The sequence below is a fragment of the Brachycentrus maculatus genome, unplaced genomic scaffold (genome assembly GCF_059751285.1).
Source record: "Brachycentrus maculatus isolate JH-2025_06_01 unplaced genomic scaffold, ASM5975128v1 h1tg000124l, whole genome shotgun sequence".
Classification (NCBI taxonomy): Eukaryota; Metazoa; Arthropoda; class Insecta; order Trichoptera; family Brachycentridae; genus Brachycentrus; species Brachycentrus maculatus.
Genome location: NW_028280877.1, coordinates 1,241,508 through 1,261,830, shown reverse-complemented (window position 1 = coordinate 1,261,830; position 20,323 = coordinate 1,241,508). Strand labels below are relative to the sequence as shown.

At 31.3% G+C, this 20,323-nt stretch overlaps 1 protein-coding gene and 1 non-coding gene across 3 annotated transcripts in view; one reads left to right on the top strand and one right to left on the bottom strand.

Annotated features, from left to right (window-relative positions):
• The window catches only part of mspo (M-spondin), a 243,016-nt gene extending 231,784 nt beyond the window's left edge, over window positions 1-11,232 (bottom strand). For both annotated transcript variants that reach the window (XM_088260082.1, XM_088260083.1), the window contains exon 1: window positions 10,229-11,232. In XM_088260082.1, the coding sequence (XP_088116208.1) occupies window positions 10,229-10,430 (202 nt within the window). In that variant the 5' untranslated portion in view covers window positions 10,431-11,232. The remainder of the gene's footprint in view (window positions 1-10,228) is intronic.
• A 6,739-nt stretch (window positions 11,233-17,971) lies between these two features.
• On the top strand, window positions 17,972-18,043 carry TRNAP-AGG (transfer RNA proline (anticodon AGG)). Its single transcript has one exon. It is a non-coding gene; the product is annotated as a tRNA-Pro (tRNA).
• The last annotated feature ends 2,280 nt before the right edge of the window (window positions 18,044-20,323 follow it).

Here is a 20,323-nt window from a genome sequence, read left to right as displayed (position 1 = left end):
AATGAGTAATAAACAAAAGTCATAAAAGAGGAACGTAATAAAAATTGAATAAGTAAATAAACAAGTGAATATGAACAACCCTTTGAAAATGTTTATCACCCCTATCGGGGGTGGGGGATTCAAAAACTCGGCAGTCACGGATTAGATAATCCAAATTCGCTTATTTTATGTATGCAAATAAATTCATTTGAATTTTATCATTCTAGTGGTGAAGTAAGGCCGTTCCATAATTGTAATTAATGGCCTGTTGAATAAATGTAATGAATTTACTGCGAGAAGGATATTCGTTATACCTGCTTAAATGAAATAATAATTAATTTTTAATCTTATATAAATACTAATCTTTTTACCCGACTACGCCCGTTATTAAAAATGTTTCATAATTTCATAAAAAAAGTAAAACAAAGTTTTTTTATATAACGAGATTATCTTTTGTGTGTACTATTCGTTACAAAGTAAAATTTACAGATACAGTTATACCCCGCTTAGCGCTCGTAATCTGTGATAACAAAATGGCACACTAAACGGGCTCTTCTATCAGCTCTAATCTAGGTCTACTATCCACACAGTCTGTTAAAATTTTATTTTTTATTTTTCGCGCTCGTTTGACATACATACTCTCACGAATATCTGCCATTTTTGTAAGCAGTGTTCAATTATCACGATTTTATATACAAAAATTAATGCGTTTCAAACGACAACAAAGTATTGTTGTACATGTAAAAAGTTATATGGAATGCACAAACCCACGACCGAAGCGGTATACGAGTAAACTGATTGGGAGTCGACACGCCGTACATGCGACCAAATAAATATTACAAAATTCCCGAGAAAATATTGCATTTTTCGGTTTTTTGGTGAATCACTGAACCCCGCTATTAAAACAACGTATTAGCGAAATATCGTTAATAAGCGTTAAGCGGGGTATTAATGTTATTACAGAGCAAAATAATATTTTCAATATTTATTTTTGGCACTCAGAAAAAAATACCTACACAACATTTGAGTTAAAACTCACGGAAAAATAGGAAAATAAAGAGAGAAAAAACTGAAGAAATAGATAAACTAAAAACTTTTGATGGATACAGAAATATTTACATGCAAAGCTCTTTTTGGGTAAACATCAAAAGATTTTTTTAAAAATAGGAATTACATCATAGGAGAGTAGGGTCGCACCCCTGACTCAGAAATACGACACTATACGTAACCATAGGACGGCAATGCGACTCAATAAAAAATAAAAAAATAAGTATTTCTCCTTAAAATTAATACAATTCAAAATCATAAAATAAAGTAATAAATAACGCATTTTCCTTATCAAGAAGGTCATTTTTGCGGTCAACCACAATAAGTTTTTCATTATTTCATGTTTACCGATAGAACAATATATTCCAGATGATAAATTTGCTTAGTAATCACTGCAAAAAATGTTTTTTTATATTTATTATTTATAAAAGAAATTGTATTCATACGAAGTGATTGAAAATGCTGGTATGTAGTTTAAAATATCAGGCCTCATCGTCAGCGCAGTTGTGTTAGCTTCTAGAGGTATAACTAATGATAAAATGTTACTTTTTTGGTTACCCGATTGGGATGGTATTTGTTACATTTTATCGTTTTTTTTTTTATGAGACTTATGATATATGTACGAGTTCCAAATATTTTAGTAGTGTGGTGAATGTTCCTCTTCTACAAGCCCTCATCCACACCCAATGATGCATAGGGCACTGCATCATATTAATGCAGTGTTATCTTGATTGTCAACACATGAAGGAAAGGTGATAAGCCCTCCGCTTCAGGTATTAGTCGAGGGTTATATTCAATAAATATCGGAGTGAAAAAAATCACTCATATTTGTGCATAGGGCACTGCATCATATAAACGCAGTGTTATCTTGATCGTTTATACGTGCAGGAAAGGTGATATGCCCCCCGCTTCAGGTGTCAAGGGTTATATTGAATAAATATAAGAGTAAAAAAATAACTATATTTGTGCATAGGGCACAGCATCATATAAACGCAGTGTTATCTTGATCGTGAACACATGAAAAAAAGGTGATAAGCCTTCCGCTTCAGGTATTAGTCGAGGGTTATATTGAATAAATAAAAGAGTGAAAAAAACACTTATATTTGTGCATAGGGCATAAATATAAGTGTTTTTTTATAGGTTGTTGATCATTAACACGTGAAAGAAAGGTGATAATCCCTCCGCTTCATGTACCAGTGCATGGTAATATTGAATAAATATCAATGTGTAAAAATCACACATATTTATTTGACCACACCTCTCTTCCCCTGGAAATCGAACCCAGGACCTCCAGTAAGGTAGCCGAGCGTGCTGGCCATCACATTACGAAGGTAGATAAATTGTGAATGTTACACGTGTAAAACGTGATCACTAAAATTAGCCTATGATAGGCAAAATCCCTGTAAGCACCCAAGCCTCCATATTTTTCTCTTGTTTATATGTCAAAATTAAAAAAATAATTACAACTCCAATCTAAAAAAAACTAACCCAACCTATACTAAAGGATGCATAGAAATAAATAAATATTCTTTTAATATAAATTTCAATGATCATTTTAATCATAGCCCGCTTTTATTCATGTACCAAATAGCGTAATTTATTTTGCAATTTCCACAGCTGTAGTGGCAAAAAATGTCTCTTTAAAAACGCAAAACCACGTAACGCTAAATAACTTCGTAGCGTGAAAACTATCTGCACCCCCTACCCTTACTCCAACTCCAGCAAAGAGCTACCTTACGCGAATTGTTTGACTTTTTAATGAAATTCCAAAACCTTTACCCCAATTTATTTCCTCTAAAATTTTACGGTCCAAGCTTCTATATGATTTTAAAAACGCCTGCATAAAATAAATTCTTCTTTTAGATCTCGTATGCAGTGAAAAAGACGGTCATATTTTATCTTACCTTTATATTATCTTTTCCCAAGTATGAAATTCTGAATGAATTCATGAACACATACATATCGCTCACTCCTTTCAACAACGTCATTTATCAAAAAACTTGATTTTTCATAATAAAAATATAATAAAACGTATTATAAATAACTATAAAGCCACTTATTGAACTTTTTACTATGCAACAGATCTTTTTTGGTAAAACCTGAATGTGTTTTCTCCATTTGAAAAATATTTAGTATATTTAAAAAAAAATAAAACAATACCTCTTTTTCAAAAAGCAAAAACCACACTTTCTACCCTATAGCGGGTAAATCTTAAGTTAAAAATATGCCACTTTTGCTGGGATATTGTACATTTTTTGGGCATTCTAAAAATATGCACAACTGAAAATTGACGATTTTTGATATATGACATTGCTGAAAGGAGTGAGCCATATGTAGGAAAATAATATTTAAATACACCCAAACTATTTTTTTGGTATAAGATATGTAACGTTGTTGATAAAATTAAAGAGAAGTTTTTTTAAATATAATTTTACTTGGTAAATACCACTACTTCTTTTAATAATATTGTGAAACGTGTTTCGATTGTATCATTTTCAAACACCGTTCCTAAGCTAAGTCATAATTTTAGAGATGTATCAATAGGACGTTCAAATCACAGCTCTAAAATTTAAACTTAGCAGAGGAAGACCGAAGAAAACGTGGCGTGATCAATAAGTATTTGAAATTGGTCAGTCAGGAGTCGAAATATTTGGTGGGTGTGTATGAGGAGATGCATGACCGGGAAGAGGCTAAGATTGTTTGCAAAGACAAGTGTGGCGTACTATATCTCTGCCTACCTCTGCGGAGAAGCGGCGTGATGGTTAGTTATTGTAGTTGAAATTGAAGTCCTTAGGACATTGAAGTCACATAACTCTTAAATTAATTATTAATTAATATTTAAAAAAAAAAAAAATAATAAAAAAATAATAAAAATTATTGTATTAACATGTAAGTATTTAGGCTCAACACAGGCCATGCCCTAAGAGCCGTAATACATATTATAATAAAAAAATGTATCAATGAATTCAATAAATAAAAAAATAAATAAAAAATTAAAAATTAGGCTTAGTTTCTTTACGGTGTTTGAAAATGATACGGAGCGCATCGAAACAAGTGTTACAGTACGAAACATGTATAAATCAATACACAATATGGCTCCAGAGTATCTTAAGGAGCTGTGTATTCCAGATGAATTGGTTGATAGACGTCTCACGCTTCGATCGGCTACAACATCTGCAATGGGCAAAGTTATCTTACCAGCTCGCAAGCAACGCACTAAATTTGGCGAGCGTGCCTTTGCTGTTGCAGGACCGACGGCGTGGAATGCTCTTCCACCAATGGTTAGAAATAGTGAGAGTGAGATGATCTTTAGAAAAAGACTAAAAACACATTTGTTTTCTAAATCATTTCCACCATAATATTTTCCCCAATTCATTCACCGTGAAGCGCCCTTGAGGTATTTTTTTACGAAAATGGCGCTATATAAGTTATCCAATTTTATTATTATTATTATTATTACAGTAGATTTTAGGAAATCGTGGTATTTTCCAGTAAAATTTAAATAAAAAATTGATAAATATTACCATTAAGTGTATATTACCAATTAATGAAATGAAAGAGATATTATTTAATTTTTCATTTCCCTCATTCCGTTAATCTGTTCACGATTAAAAAGTCTTACAAAAGCTTATACAAAAAATAACCGAATCCTCACCACATGCTGCTTAACCTTTAACATTAGGAATATCATTTTCTTTCGTAAATTACCGTCGCTCTCTACCAGATGTGCTAAAAAACATAAGTAAGCGTAAGTAAAAGCATCTGTTCAAATGGTAATTCGTTATGTTCAACGAAATTTTCATATACAATTTGTTGAATTCATTTATTGAATTGGCATTTACTTCGTGGAATCAAATAACGTATTATTATTATAATTAATCAAAATACAATTTAAATTCTTCTAGATTTATTTTAATAATAGCTGTTCCGCCTTACGAATACGTAGTCAAACTGTGTAAAACAAAACATAATTAAAAGTTAATGAGTGAAGAAAGATTTTTTAAACCCTTATCCGCACGCCAATGGTGCATAGGGCACTGCATCACATAAACGCAGTGTTATCTTGTTCGTTAACATATGAAGGAAAGGTGATCAGCCCTCTGCTTCAGGTACCAGTCCAGGGTAATATTAAATAAATATTTAATAAATTAAATAAATAAACAAAAAGACTTTTATTATTTTGACATCTCCCTGGGACTCTAATCCGGGATCTCCAGTTCGGTAGCCGAGCGCGCTGACCATAACACTACGGAGGCGGATAAAAAGTGTTTGGTATTAGAAGGTGAGGAAGACCGAGGAAAACTTGGTATGATCAAGTATTTCTAATACTTGAATGTAGTCATGTCAGTAGTCGGAATAATCGGGAGGTATGTATGAGAAGATGCATGAATGTAGAAAAGGAGAAGCCTGTTTGCAAAGATAAGAAATATTACGCTATATAAAACAATTCAATACAGTACTCGACTCCTTTTGTCCTTATTTCAGAATTCAAAGGAAACTTATCATTTTAAGTGGGTATTACGTCGACATTCAACAACTGAATCTTGAAATTCGGGTTCCTTGATTTTTCCTTTGTCAAAAATAGATCCTTTTCATTAATAAGTAATTGTGCCTTCGAAGACGGTCTTAACAGGTGTTTCTGTATATTCCAAGTTAAATAAATTTCACCTAATTAATACCAGTCTGGGGTGGCGAGCTGCCTCCATCCACCCCTTAGGGGAGTCATTAATGCGGAATAAGCTGTATTATTTTCCTTCATGTATTTAAAAACAGTAAAAACTCCCTTAAAAATCATAATGTATTATTTAAGGGATTTATTCCTTCGTATTTCAAAAGTAAAATTCACCATTAAATAACTTTATACTCATACTTATAACTTTTTTTGTTGTTGATATTTTGAGATCGTTAGAAATTTTTAATTAGTGCCTAATTTTAATTACTGTTTCGACTTGTGAGTATTTAAAAACATTTCATTTTATTCGCAAAAATGACTTACTTAGTTAAATTTTTTTAAAGTTCTTTGTTGTTACTCATTATTATTATAAAATTTAAGGAAATTGATATTTAAAAAAAAATACAAGTATGTGAAACGAAAGATACCCACAGTTATTGAAAAGGAGACTTTTCTGCTTAAAACTATTTCGCTAGAATTTATAATCAATATTTTTAGTGTAATATTTAAGTATTTTTTATTGCTCTTATTTACAATTGGGGTTCCGAAAAGTCTGAAAATAATTATTTTTTAAATCCCAATTCTCACCCAATGCTGAATAGGGCACCGCATTAGATCGACGACTCAAGCGCTTATTACATGACGGCGAAGGTGATCCGTCCTGCGATTTTTGCAAGTGCAGTGTCATTTATTTGTTGGGATACAGATGACGTGAGTGAAGCAGCTCAGGGTGAATAAAATTACTGGTATATGGGAAATAATCGAGGCCAAGACGTAGGAGAATATCTCTGGGTTGCAAACGCGGACTAACTTGTGTACGTTGCACACTGGAATGTGCACGAATGCGCATCCTCAAGAGACTCGTAGGTACATATTAGCAGTTTACAATTAATGCCAGTACGTGTATTGAACCCTGAGTTTTTTTATCTATTGGCACTATTATTTTTTACCTCATTTTTCCCATATATCAGTAATGTCCTTTATCCTAAGCCCTAGACCTTAGCCATCTACATCCCATCAAATATATTCCACTCCTATATTTATTATCTGGAGCGCAGTCTTGTGTAGGATCGTGAATCCCTTCATACAATCACGATCAATATACACCAAGTCGATTAAATGCGGTGTCCGATGCATCACTACCAGATAGGGCCCAGAAGACTCATTGTTCTCGAGAAAAGTACATTATTTCGAAATACACGGGGTAGATCCTTCACCCAGGAACGTCAAGAACACTTAGGCATTGACAGCCGGGTAAAGAGAGGGGGGGGGGGATTGATTTATATGCCTCATTTATGAGAAGACCTATAAATTGAATAATGGGAATGGGTTTATTCGGGCTCTTTGAATTGTTCCCAGCATCATTATTTATTTCATTATTTATTTGAAAGATATCACGAGGACCACTTTTGAAAGTCATCATTCATCATTACAGCTGATTATCATACTGCCGGTCGGAGCTGGAATGATAAGCATTCGTAATTTGGAGCAGGAATCAATCATGTTCGGAGTCCGATTGATGAATCGCTGATTGATTCCGAGAAGGCAAAAATGTGGACAATGACAGATGACTTCGGGGCCTAAGTAAATAATTAGAAGGGGGAAGAGTAATTTGTGGGGGTGAGAGGCAGACCTGTCAATATGCCAGCAAAATAACAGGTAGAGCGTGTCGATAATAAACGAGAAATGATTTAATTATTAATCAACCGCTTATTTAGAAATTGATGTTTTCACAAGACCCAGCGCCGTGCCTTGCAGGATACCACAAGACACCTTAATTCACCTCCTGCTACCTTTCAATTAACAAATAAAACATTTTCATACACTTGTAATTAATTGTTTTGAAAAGATGTTCGTTGTATTCGCCCTTATGGCTGTTTGTGTAATTTTATTTAGAAAAATCACAGGAAAGCAAAATGTTAACATTTATCATTTTATTTTTTATTAATTAAACGCTTGAATATACCACTTTAATGAGTTTTATTTATATATACGACTAGTTTCGAAAACTTACAGATGTTTTCATCTTCTGGTAAAAATTAAAACAAAGCTGTTTTAATTTTTACCAGAAGAAAAAACATCTGTAAGTTTTCGAAACTAGTCGTATATATAAATAAAACTCATTAAAGTAGTATATTCAAGGGTTTAATATTTAAAAAATAATCAACATATCATTCCATAAAGTTAATACCTAATCAATAAATAGTTTGTTATTTTAGTTAGCAAAAAAATCAGATATACTTATGTATAAAGAGTGTTGCGTTTATTTTTTTTTTATAAAGTCAGAAATGATATTGATATCGTAAAACGTGAGATTTTTATAAAAAAGCACAGTTTATTTTTAAATTGATTATAAGAATATATATTCATTAAATTCATTAAAGTTTGGTTAATTTTTTACAGAAATTAGTTTATAGAGATATACAAATTTAATATTTGTATTGTACTGTTTTATAAAAAAATATAAAAACTGTTGAAAACAATTGTAATTTTTTGCGTATTGCCATGTTTAAAAAGATAATATTTTGGGAAAAATGCTAAGCGCTCTGGATTGTAGGTAAAAAAAACGTTACCCAAGCGAATGTTCAACATAGTTTGGCAGCGACTTTTACTTGACAGCAAACGAGGCGGTAAGTGTAGTTAAAACGATTAAACTAACCTTCATCATAGCTAAATATACAAAATTCACACTAGCAGCATTAAAAAAATTCAGATTGGTATGAGATTAAGACTGGAAAAAATGTAACAATAAAAAAATGAAACACGATTTCAGAAAACTATAATTTTAATATTTAGAATTTTAAAAAAAATTGAAGACGAGACTTGGATAACTCAATGAAAGTGAATTTGTACCACCAGAATAATTTTGAAAAAATAGAGACTTTCCTGTAATCAATAAATAAATTGTGCCATCAGACCAAAAATTAACGGATAATGCAATGCAGTATGAAACGAATATACATATGTAACTTGCATACATGTAGGGATATGTATTTTCCTCATAGGTCGGAAGTACAATGACACTGCATACTACACCGAACAAGTATGATTAAAAAAAACGCAATCCCTACATACAGGCTGATTCTTCTAACTCAGCACAGGAAACATATTTTTTTTTAAACTACAAACTTTACCAATCAATATTGTTTTTGTTAATAACGCTTATGTACGAGTATACATATATTTTTAATCTTTTTGATCGACTGTAAGAGTATGTGGTGTGATAAAATTGTTTATACAAATATTTCAATGTAATATTTTAGATGATTCAACTAGCAATTATTTAGAACTTCGAAAAACCATTAAAATGGATAGAATAATTTGGTAAACATACATCGATTATCAGAAATAATATCGTAGTCGTACAGGAGAAAGTGACCAACTAACAAAACGTAAAATGTTCAAGAGGGCCATTCAAGTCACTTTTGCTTGGCAAGAAAATAAACAAAATAAATGCAGTTAGTCATTTTTACCAAGTCAATACATTATACTTTCAAGTTAAAAACCCTTTGAGATTTTTTCAGGGCAATATTAAGCTAGTAAGATATCAAATAGTCAATGATAACGTTTTTGTACAAAATGCACATGGTCACTTTCTCCTGTATGACTACGATATGTGAATGTAATATAAAATATGTAACAGCATTTTTAAGCATTTTAAAAACGGAGCAACATGTTGACATCTTTGCTCCTTAAGTCTTTTAGAAGATCTTAGAAAAAGCTTTTAAAATCATTATTAAACCGTGAATCCGTCTTGGAAAATCCTTTGAAAAAGTACTCTACATAAATAAAATACCTGTTTGCAAAGAGTTCTTTATTTAACTTCATAAAAGCCTTCTAGGCCATTTGCTTCAATAAAGGTTCGTCCTAAAATTAAATATTCATTTGGTACATTAAAACAAACACAAACCTATATTTTAATGTAGAAATACTTTGATGTTTATGAAAACCTGAATAGAAATTATTTATTAGGGTTCCGACAATCATCGGGAGGTATAAAAGTTGACTCGGGTAATTAAGCAAAATAATTAAATGCCTTATTTTCTATGCGTATATACACACATATATATATATATATAAATATATATATATATATATATATATATATATATATATATATATATATATATATATATATATATATATATATATATATATATATATATATATATATATATATATATATATATATATATATATATATATATATATATATATATATATATATATATATATATATATATATATATATATATATATATTTATAATTTATTTTTTTGACATCTCATAAAAGATGAAGAATATGGAAGTCTGGGCATTTACGGGGCTGCCGACCGTCATAGGCTGGTTTAAACCAGCCTGTGACGGTCGTCAGCCCCGTAAATATATATTTACAACTTCATAAAATACATAAATTCGTTTTCATTAAATATGTTCTTAGTGCTCGAATAAATTTTAAAATCGCAAAAAATATTTATCAACAATTGTACTACTTTGCATTTATTTTTAAAAATATATATTTAATCTTACCGTAAACTTGCGACCATTGAGCGGGCGGTCTCCAGTCTGGATAGTGCTTGGGGAACTTGTCCCTGGTCCAGAAGGTGTGGAGAATCATCTTATAGACCGTCATCTTCTCCGGCTGGCAGCTCTCCCCGGACCCTGGAGGAGACACGAGGGCTCCAACACTCAACACTAATCCTAACACTACCAAAACGCTTAGAGAGCCCATTTCTGATCATCAAAATGAACCACGGAGCATCAACAACAACAAAATCAAACAAAGATCAAACACTCAAAAATGTTACTCGAAAACCTACATAAAAGGTATAAAGGTATCAGTTTTCAAAATGATGAACTGTTTCAATCGCGATTAAATACCAAAAAGAACGTAATAATAGAGTTAATTTGATTCAGTTCAAAATTGTTTTGTTTTGTACTCGTTCCGAATGATCGGTCTCATGAATGAATACCCACTGATCCGGCAAAGCATATCCGAAGTTTTGAGTATTAGCGGTGGTTATAATAACAGTCCCCTCGTGCAAAGTGTTTGGAGAGGGGCCAAGTCCAAAGAGAAGTCCATTACACCGAAGAGCTCATCTTCTCCGTGATGTGAAGCATTCGTGGATCGCGAGATGAAAATAGCACTATAGTTCAAACTGGGTCGACAAGAGGAAATAGTTCCCGGACTCGGCGGCACTACGAGATGATTATAGACCACTAAACATGTGCTCCCAAAATATTCAAAACAATTTAATTATTTTTTATTTTCCAGTTTATTTGACACTCGTCTGCACCTAGTCTAGCATCTCCGGGCTTTTTTCGCACTGTTTATTTTATGAAACATACTCTCAAGGCCCGGCATATAACCGCGCGGAAGGATATGGTGCCGGATGCAGCTTCCGGACAGATATCTGCTTTATCTGACGCAGACGGAAAATAATCGCGCTGATCGGCGACGATCGCGTAAAAAGCCAGAGGGAAATCGGGAAACGGGCGACACGTCCTCTCGCTGCGCCTCCTCCGAACTAACTGAGGTAGTGCATCTATCCACAGCCCCGTCCGCGTAAAGGAAACCTATAGGGGAGAAACTGGTAAAACATAACCACCTAATCAAAAAACCAAACCAATCCAAACAATTTAAAAGTCCCCCACCATCGATACGTAAACTTTTTTGTTTGGTCTAGAGTTACTGTTAGTTTCTCACTTTATTGTATCACGTCCGTTGAAGCCTGATCTGCGCAGCATCAAAGGAAAATATCAGTTTACCGGCTTCGATATAAAAAAGTCAATTAAAAATATTCCGCTAAATGCTCACTTCATTGATGATTCGGACTCTTCTGTTTCTATTTAAAAGCCGGAGTTTTCGAATGAACTTTAAAAGGGCAAATAGGAGCCGGAGGATTCCGGGAGGAAGGGGGTGAGAGATAATTATGTTAGATTGAGAAAGGTTTGAAGAGGCAATATGTAGAAAGTGGCGGAGAAAAGAGGTGGCGAGGAGATGAATGGGATTGGAGGCTTTAGCGGTAGACAGATGGGCGCCACAGCAGAGAAACTAACTGCCTTACTAAATGTAAACAAGTGCCACTAAATATGTAACAATATTTTTTTTGTATATTTAGATACCTACTGAATAAAAACATACAATAAACTCAATATATTATTTACTTATTGTTACAAATGATATCCGGATAATTATACACATAAAATTTTAGTCCACCTCCATAGTTAGCGTGTTTAGCTACCGTACAGGAGGTCCCGGGTTCGATTCCCAAGGAGGGGGAAGATGAAAATAAAAATATGTGATTTCTCACTCTAATATTTATTTAATACATATTAACCTGGACTGTTCCTTGAAGTGCAGGAGTGATCAACTTGCCTTCATGTAAGTAATGATCAAGTTAACACTGCGTCAATAAGATGCAGTGCCCTATGCACCATTGGATGCGGATAAGGGCTTAAAGAATAGTATTTCTCTATACAGAATTTAATATTTAGACCTTTTAGTCATTGGATAATTCATTTTTATTAATTGAAAAAAAAGAGTTAATTTTTAATATTTTATAATTAAATAAAAAAAAAACAAATTTTTATTTATTATTTGAGTCTTTCAAGATTATTATTCACTTGGGGATATACCAACGAGTGCTATTTCCTGTATTTTTGTGTTTTTTTTATGACCGTGAAATAATAATACATTTTTTTTCTAGCAAAATAAAACCCAGCTGAATAAATTAAAATCAAAGGTTAACAAACCTTAATACGCGCCTAACGCTAAACCCGTTCTTTTTCTGCGAATTAAAAATTGAACCAAATTAACATAGAGTTAAAAAAGGCGGTCAATTTATAGATTTAAAACTATATTACGATTTATTTCAGAACATCGCATGTACAATTTGAGGAAGGAAAATTGTACATTAATTTGGTGTTTAATTTGTAGATCTCCATTTTAATTTAAGTATGTTTAAATTGTTTTTTTTTTTAATTTTATTTATTTAATATATTTACAGATTTATTTATAACATAATACATTTTGAATCATTTATACATATGGAGAACTTTTATATTTCGATTCGCTGTGCCTCTCCATAAAAGAGACTGTGCTCTTGTGCTTGGAGAGCAAAAATGTTAAATCAAACACTGATTTTTTGAGTCTACTAAGTTCTATTGTTAAAAAAAAACACATAAAAATTAATATTGTAACAGTTTTTTCGCCTAATTATAGCATTACGAAACGAATGCGAAAATGTTAGTTTGAAAATGTTCTTACTAGGCGAAACAGTTGTCACAATATTAATTTGTATGTTTTTTTTAAACAATATAATACAATTTAGTAGTTTTTGTTGTATTTTGTCAAATATTATGTTGCAACATCTATTAAGTAACATTTTTTTTATTTAAAACACATCAGAAAGTTTAAAAAAAAACAAAACTTCCCCCTTTCATTGTAAAGCAGGCTAAATGTAACATATTAAGACGTTGAAACATTATTATTTAATAATAAAGCCCTTATCCGCACCCCAATGGTGCATAGGGCACTGCGTCATATAAACGCAGTGTTATCTTGATCGTTTACACATGAAGGAAAGGTGATCAGCCCTCCACTTCAGGTACCAGTCCAGGGTAATATTGAATAAATATTACAGTGAAAAAATCACTCACATTTCTTTTTACCCCCCCTGGGAATCGAACCCGGGTCCTCCAGAACGGTAGCCGAGCGTGATGACCATTTTTAAAAAAAAAAAATAAAAAAAATAATTTTTTTAATTTTTTAAAATTTTTTTTCGAGAGGTTTTCAAACAATTTTTTTATAATTTTCTCCCGATTGTATGATTTTCTAGCCTCTGACGTTAACACTGATAAAAATATGAACTTTAGCGATGAACGTATATAATTTATTTCGAGAAATAAAAATACTTTGTGTTCTGATCCATTCACATTTTTATTTAACCAACTAGTTTCGGCAACAACCTGTTGCCCTCTTCAGGGTTACATTTATTACTGTAACCCTGAAGAGGGCAACAGGTTGTTGCCGAAACTAGTTGGTTAAATAAAAATGTGAGTGGATCAGAACACAAAGTATTTTTATTTCTCGAAATAATATATCAATATGATCCACAAAGTTAGTTAATACTTTCAATATTCAAAACATGAACGTATATATTCTTTAAAATAAAAATCACAGAATCATTTCAAACAAAGTCAATCATATTATAATTGAAAATTTCAAATATTATGTTTTCAGGCGTATGTAAAATAATCCAAGTTTCGGATCTTGAATACATCTTAATAAAAGCGTCTCTGCAAAATCAAAGCTATCTCAATCAACCCATTGATAACTGTTGTGAACTCAGTGATGAATCGTCATGAGATTGATGATATATCTGATTTCCAAAAAAATGTGTGGTTGTCAATCATGGGTAGAATGGGGAATGTTTCACGTGTGTAAGGGGATCACTTAACCAGCCTATGAAAACTCATAAGCCCTGTAAATACCCAGACTTCATATTTTTAACTAACTAACTAACCATCACGCCGCTTCTCCGCAGCGGTAGGCAGAGAGAATCGAATGCCACATCACTCTGTCTTTGCAAACATTCTTCGCCTATTCTACATTCATGCATCTCCTCATACATTCCCTACGATTATTACGACTCCTGACCCGGCCGCTTCAAGTTTTTGACATACCTGATTTCGCCAAGTTTTCCTCGGTCTTCCTCTGCTTCTTTTTCCAACTACATTCGCCTCATAAATTTGTTTAACCGTTCTTACCTTACTCATACGTTCCACATGTCCAAACCATCTCTACACACCTTTTCATATACTTCTTCATCTATATTGAGATGTCAATATGTCAAACATATTATTTACCTAATAAATTTATTCTTATAAATTTTACCCATAGTAGATAATACTAGAATGGATATTCCAAAACAATGAATCTTAAATTGGCGTGTACAATGGTCTACCTGGGAGGCGATTGTATTGTATAACCGTCTTTGATACTTGAAATAATAATTTACATACAATAATGTATAAGAACCTTTGCGTAAAAAATATCAATAGGCACAACGTTTGAGCCTTTAAATCTTATTTGATTGATTATTCCTTTGAATAAATCCGGTTTCTAAATTGTTTCAAATTAAACAAACCTGTTTTTTCGGTTGGCATATCATATTTTTACATTCAATAAACGCTAGAGGCCTTTGTTTGTTTACTTCATAATTTATTTTGAACAATCTGTAATTTTAAATAAAAATATTTCAAAATAAATCATTGAACTGTGATACCGGCTTGTCATACATTTTAATGTTTGTTTATAATGATAACAATAAATGTTTTTTTTTTGTCCATTTTCGTAAAATACTGCACCAAGGGCGTTTCACTGTGATTTTATTGCGGAAAGGGGGATAGTGGAAATGATATGGCAAAAAAATGCGTTTTTAGTTTTTTTCTAAAGATCTAAAGATCATCTCACTCTCACTATTTCGAACTACTGGTGTAAGAGCATTCCACGCCACAGGTCTGCAACAGCAAATTTAGCGAGCTGGTAAGATCACTTTACCCATAGCAGTTGTTGTAGCCGTCTAGTTGTGGAGACCTCTGTCAACCAATTTGCCTGAAATACACAGCTTTTTTAGACACTTAATAGTACAAAATTCACAGGATAAATAAAATGCCTTTATTTGATCAGTGAATTTTGTTATATTTCGGACTTTCATAAATATATAACAAAAGAACCTTAAAAATTATTTTTATGTGTACAGCAATTATGATAAATTTGATATTTGCCCCGAGTTAACAGTTTTGGGCAAAGTACTACCTTAGTATAACGTAACGAAGCTTTTAGTATAGATTCAGGTTGCTGGCAATCATACTAACACTGCATTAAACCAATGCACAATAAGGTGGGATAATGACAGCAAGAAAGGGATATTATTTATAATAAAAGTGACGAATTATGCCTTGTTTATTTTTTAGCAAAACGTTGAAATTATTAAAAAAAAACACTTTTATAATTTCATCTTCTGTAAATAGTTAACATTTAGACCTGAAGATGAAAGCTTAGCTTCCGAAACTAGTTGTCATAAAACAAACTCATGTGTTAAAAAAAAAACAAGTGTTTTCTTTAATAATTTCAACATCTCTTACCACAAAGTAAATGCCGAAACAATAAATAAAATAGCAAAACGTTACATTTAAAAAATGCATCTAGAAATTCATGGCTTGTCCGTTATGTTGATTCGCAGAATGTTAACTTTATATTTATTCCCTTTTTTGATTGATCCAGACGTTGAATGGAATATCCGATGCTGGACCGACCTTCGTATCCAGACAGAGTTTTTTGTTCCACTGTATTCCTCCATTGTTCTTCTCGACTAACGGTTCTAGCCTGAATACCTACATAATAATATAATTATGTAAGATTTTTAAAAATGTACGCCGCCGGCATGTCAAGATAGAAAAGAAAAGAAATATTTTAATAAACATTTTTCATTGAACCATTCTGAATGGAATGTAAAATGTTTGCCTTCTTAGTTAAGACACAACAAATAAAAATCATTTATATATATATATATATATATATATATATATATATATATATATATATATATATATATATATATATATATATATATATATATATATATATATATATATATATATATATATATATATATATATATATATATATATATATATATATATATATATATATATATATATATATATATGTATATATGATCATCCGGGTTCCTTATGTCTTGTTGGGTGATATATCCAAAATTAAACACGGTTATTGGATTGAATTCTACTTTTATTTTTTCTCAACACTGAGTGTTTGATAATGTCTTAATAAGGCGAAACGCGTCACATATTAACATATAACTAACTAACTAACCATCACGCCGCTTCCCCGCAGTAGGCAGAGAGAATAGAACGCACACCACTCTGTCTAACATATATATGTAAATGTAAGTAGAATGCAATCCAATAACCGTGTTTAATTTTGGATATATGTCACCCAACGATTCAATATGGAATTCTACCAACTGTTACAATAAGTCCTTATGTCTCTCCGGTTATGTTAAGGCCTAGATCTCTAGCATTCAAATTGCAAAGCGAATGAGGGCTGGATGTTTGTTCACACTCAATTTTTTCAATGCATTCTGAATTCGACTTTTTTTAGAACATATATCGAAATAAAATATTTTCAACCCTTACCTTTTAATAACTCTTTTTTTTAAACCATAATTTATTTCGAAGAAAAAATTGTTTTTTCAACACAAAAACGGTGTTTTAAAAAAAGAAGAAAAAAAAAACAATTACGTCATATCGCTCACTCCTTTCAAGAACGTCATAAATAAAAAAACTTGATTTTTCAGGAGAACGTTTGTAAAGTTTAAAAAAATAAAACAATGCATTAAAAATAAATATCAAGCCACTTATTGAACTTTCTACTGTGAAACAGATTTTTTAGGTAAAACCTGAAGGTTTTTTCTCCATTTAAATTTTTTTATTATATTTTTAAAAAATAATTAAACAATACCTTTTCTTCAAAATGCAAAAACAACACTTTCTACCCTGTAGCGGGTAAACATTAATCTAAAAATATGCCGCTTTTGCTGGGATATAGTACATTTTCTAGGCATTCCGAAAACATGCACAACTGAAAATTGACGATTTTTTATTTATGACGTTCTTGAAAGGAGTGAGCGATATGTTACCTGGGTTTAGAGATTAAGTAATTAAGTTGCAATTTATCGTATATTGGCCTTAAATTAGCAAGTACTTATAATGTTTAATTTAAATATCTTTTGCATTTTCGGTATCTCCCTTCTTGATTTTGAATTTATTCAAATCACATTTTGTGATCTAATTCATTTTAGCCACGTTCACGATCTCTGTATGGAGATGGTGTATGATAATCTTATATAAGTTTTAAAAAAATCGTGACCTTTAAAAAAAGTTGTTCATGCCGATTTGATTTTGTCTAATAAATATAGTCCAAGCCAGAGAAGATGTCATTTTCCTTATTTTCATAGTCTTATGTTTTGCTTTATGTTTTTTTACAAATTAACTTCTTTTTAACTAGGTATGTATCGGAAAACCGTAAATAAAAAACAAAAATCCAATTATGCGACATTAGCGCCACTGTTTTAGTTAGTCGAAAGTTTTTCAGCAAAGCGCCATCTGTAGGCGTAATAGTATACAGTTGTTAAGTGGCGCTAGTACTGGTTTTAAAATTATTTTTTCGCAATAGCGCCAGCCGGCTCGTTGGTCTAGGGGTATGATTTTCGCTTAGGGTGCGAGAGGTCCCGGGTTCAAATCCCGGACGAGCCCAAGGAACTTTTTTGAATTTTTTTTTATAATTAAATCTGTTTATTTTGTCCATCTTTATCCACTACACAAAATTCCTAGTTTTTTTTCTTAAAGTAAATACCTATTTACATATACATATTTTGAAAATAGTTACCATTAGAATATATTTTTATTATTGCTTCTTACTTATTTACGAAATGATTGAATTCGAATTCCATCGGCATTCGCCGACAATTTAATAAAAAAACTTTGACAGGAAATTTTAAAGAGACAATGTAATATCACAAAAGATATTAAAATTGACGTTGTGCATATTAATTGAGCAAATGTGACTAGAATTTTCCATAAAAATGCTTTCCTATACTTGTACCGGGTCATAAAAAATTTACATATATTTTTTTAATTAAAAATGAATATTTATTTATATTTATACTATTATTGGTACATAACACACGCAAGATCTTTTCAATTAAATCGTAAATATAACGAAATTTGAGTAGTGTGGATATCATCAGTCTTTGACAGATCGAAAGCACTGTAAATGCCCAGACTGACATATTCTTCCTCATCTATGTTAAGATATCAATAAAAATCTCGACATACTTCTATTTAATAGTTTACGCAACCTTATTAAAAATATTAGTTTAATTTTGCATTGAAATAAACGTAAGTGAATAATAATGTAATAAGTTTTCATTCCGCTATATAATTTGTTCAATATTTAATTGGTTGTAAAATCGTTAACTACAAGCCCCAAGGGCTTTAAGTTTTATTGTTTTTAGTGTAATTTTTATTATTATGTCTCTATTGCACTTCAAACTTTTCTCTTTTTGTCTCTTTTGATTGCTGATTTGACTATGCAGTTTTCAAAAATATCCATTTATTATAATACGATTTGTGTTGTATCGTTTGAAAGAAACAAGACACTAAAATGTCAAGATGATTTGTACAAAACAGTGCATACTACAATTAAAAAGGGAAGTTTTTTACCAAAACAATATTAATTTTACAATACGTACGTAACGTTTATTTTTTTTGTTATTTTGTGTAATTATTCACCTGAAATAATATGAAATATCGTAGTTATAATGACCTATGCCCTTTATACGTAGATACTAGTGTTAATAAAGACAGTGTAACAACTTGTATGAAACTTTAATAAAAATTAAAAACACTAAACAAGATAAAAGTTTTTGCGCCCTGGCTGCGCCCTGGCTGCGCCACTGTGTATAATATTTTAGCAGACAACGGGAACCGCGCGGAAATTTTTCAAAGAGAGAAAAAACAAAAGAGAATAACAAAAGAAGAATGCACAGGATAACTAGGAAGGGTGCAGTTCGAGGCTTGAATATTTAATTTCCCGCCTAAATGAAATATGGAAGGCATTTTGTAAGGAGGTTGTGATGAATTGTATGCGCGGATTGCATAAATCACCAGTTTTGGCAGACGACCCCAAACGATGTATATAAGTACAAATATTAAATGGTCTTTATAGTAATTAGCATACTTGTTTAGGTATACATTATGATCAGTTGTACACAGGAAGGGAAAAAATGTTGTCATTCATCAAGAATTTTTAAATACGTACCTACATATATCGCTCACTGCTTTCAAGAACGTCATAAATCAAAAATCATGAATTTTGAGTTGTGCATGTTTTCAGAATGCCCAGAAAATGTACTATATACCAGCAAAAGCGGCATATTTTAAACTTAATATTTACCCACTACAGGGCAGAAAATGTTGTTTTTGCATTTTGATGAAAAGGTATTGTTTAATTATTTTTTTAAAAATACTAAATATTTTTCAAATGGAGAAAAAACCTTCAGGTTTTACCTAAAAAGATCTGTTGCACAGTAAAAAGTTCAATAAGTGGCTTGATGTTTATTTTTAATACATTGTGATTTCTTTTTAAACTTTAAAAACGTTCTCCTGAAAAATCAAGTTTTTTTATTTATGTCGTTCTTGAAAGGAGTGAGCGATATATATAAATATTCGGACACTTGATTAGATATTTTTAATATCAGTATTGATGACGATTCTTTAAATAATATTTTATCATGGAGATAAGAGAAAATATTTGTTTTCATGATGTTATAATTATAATAATAAATTTGAATAATATACATTGTGCTATTTTCGTAAAAAAAACCCTTAATAGTGTTATTATTATACCTTGAAATACCTGATTGTTCTGGATTGATTATTTTTACATGTTTATTAAAATAATATAAATGGTAGTTTATTTTTTCAGTTTGCTCTTAACTTAATAAAATATAAAATAATAACAAAAAAATTCTT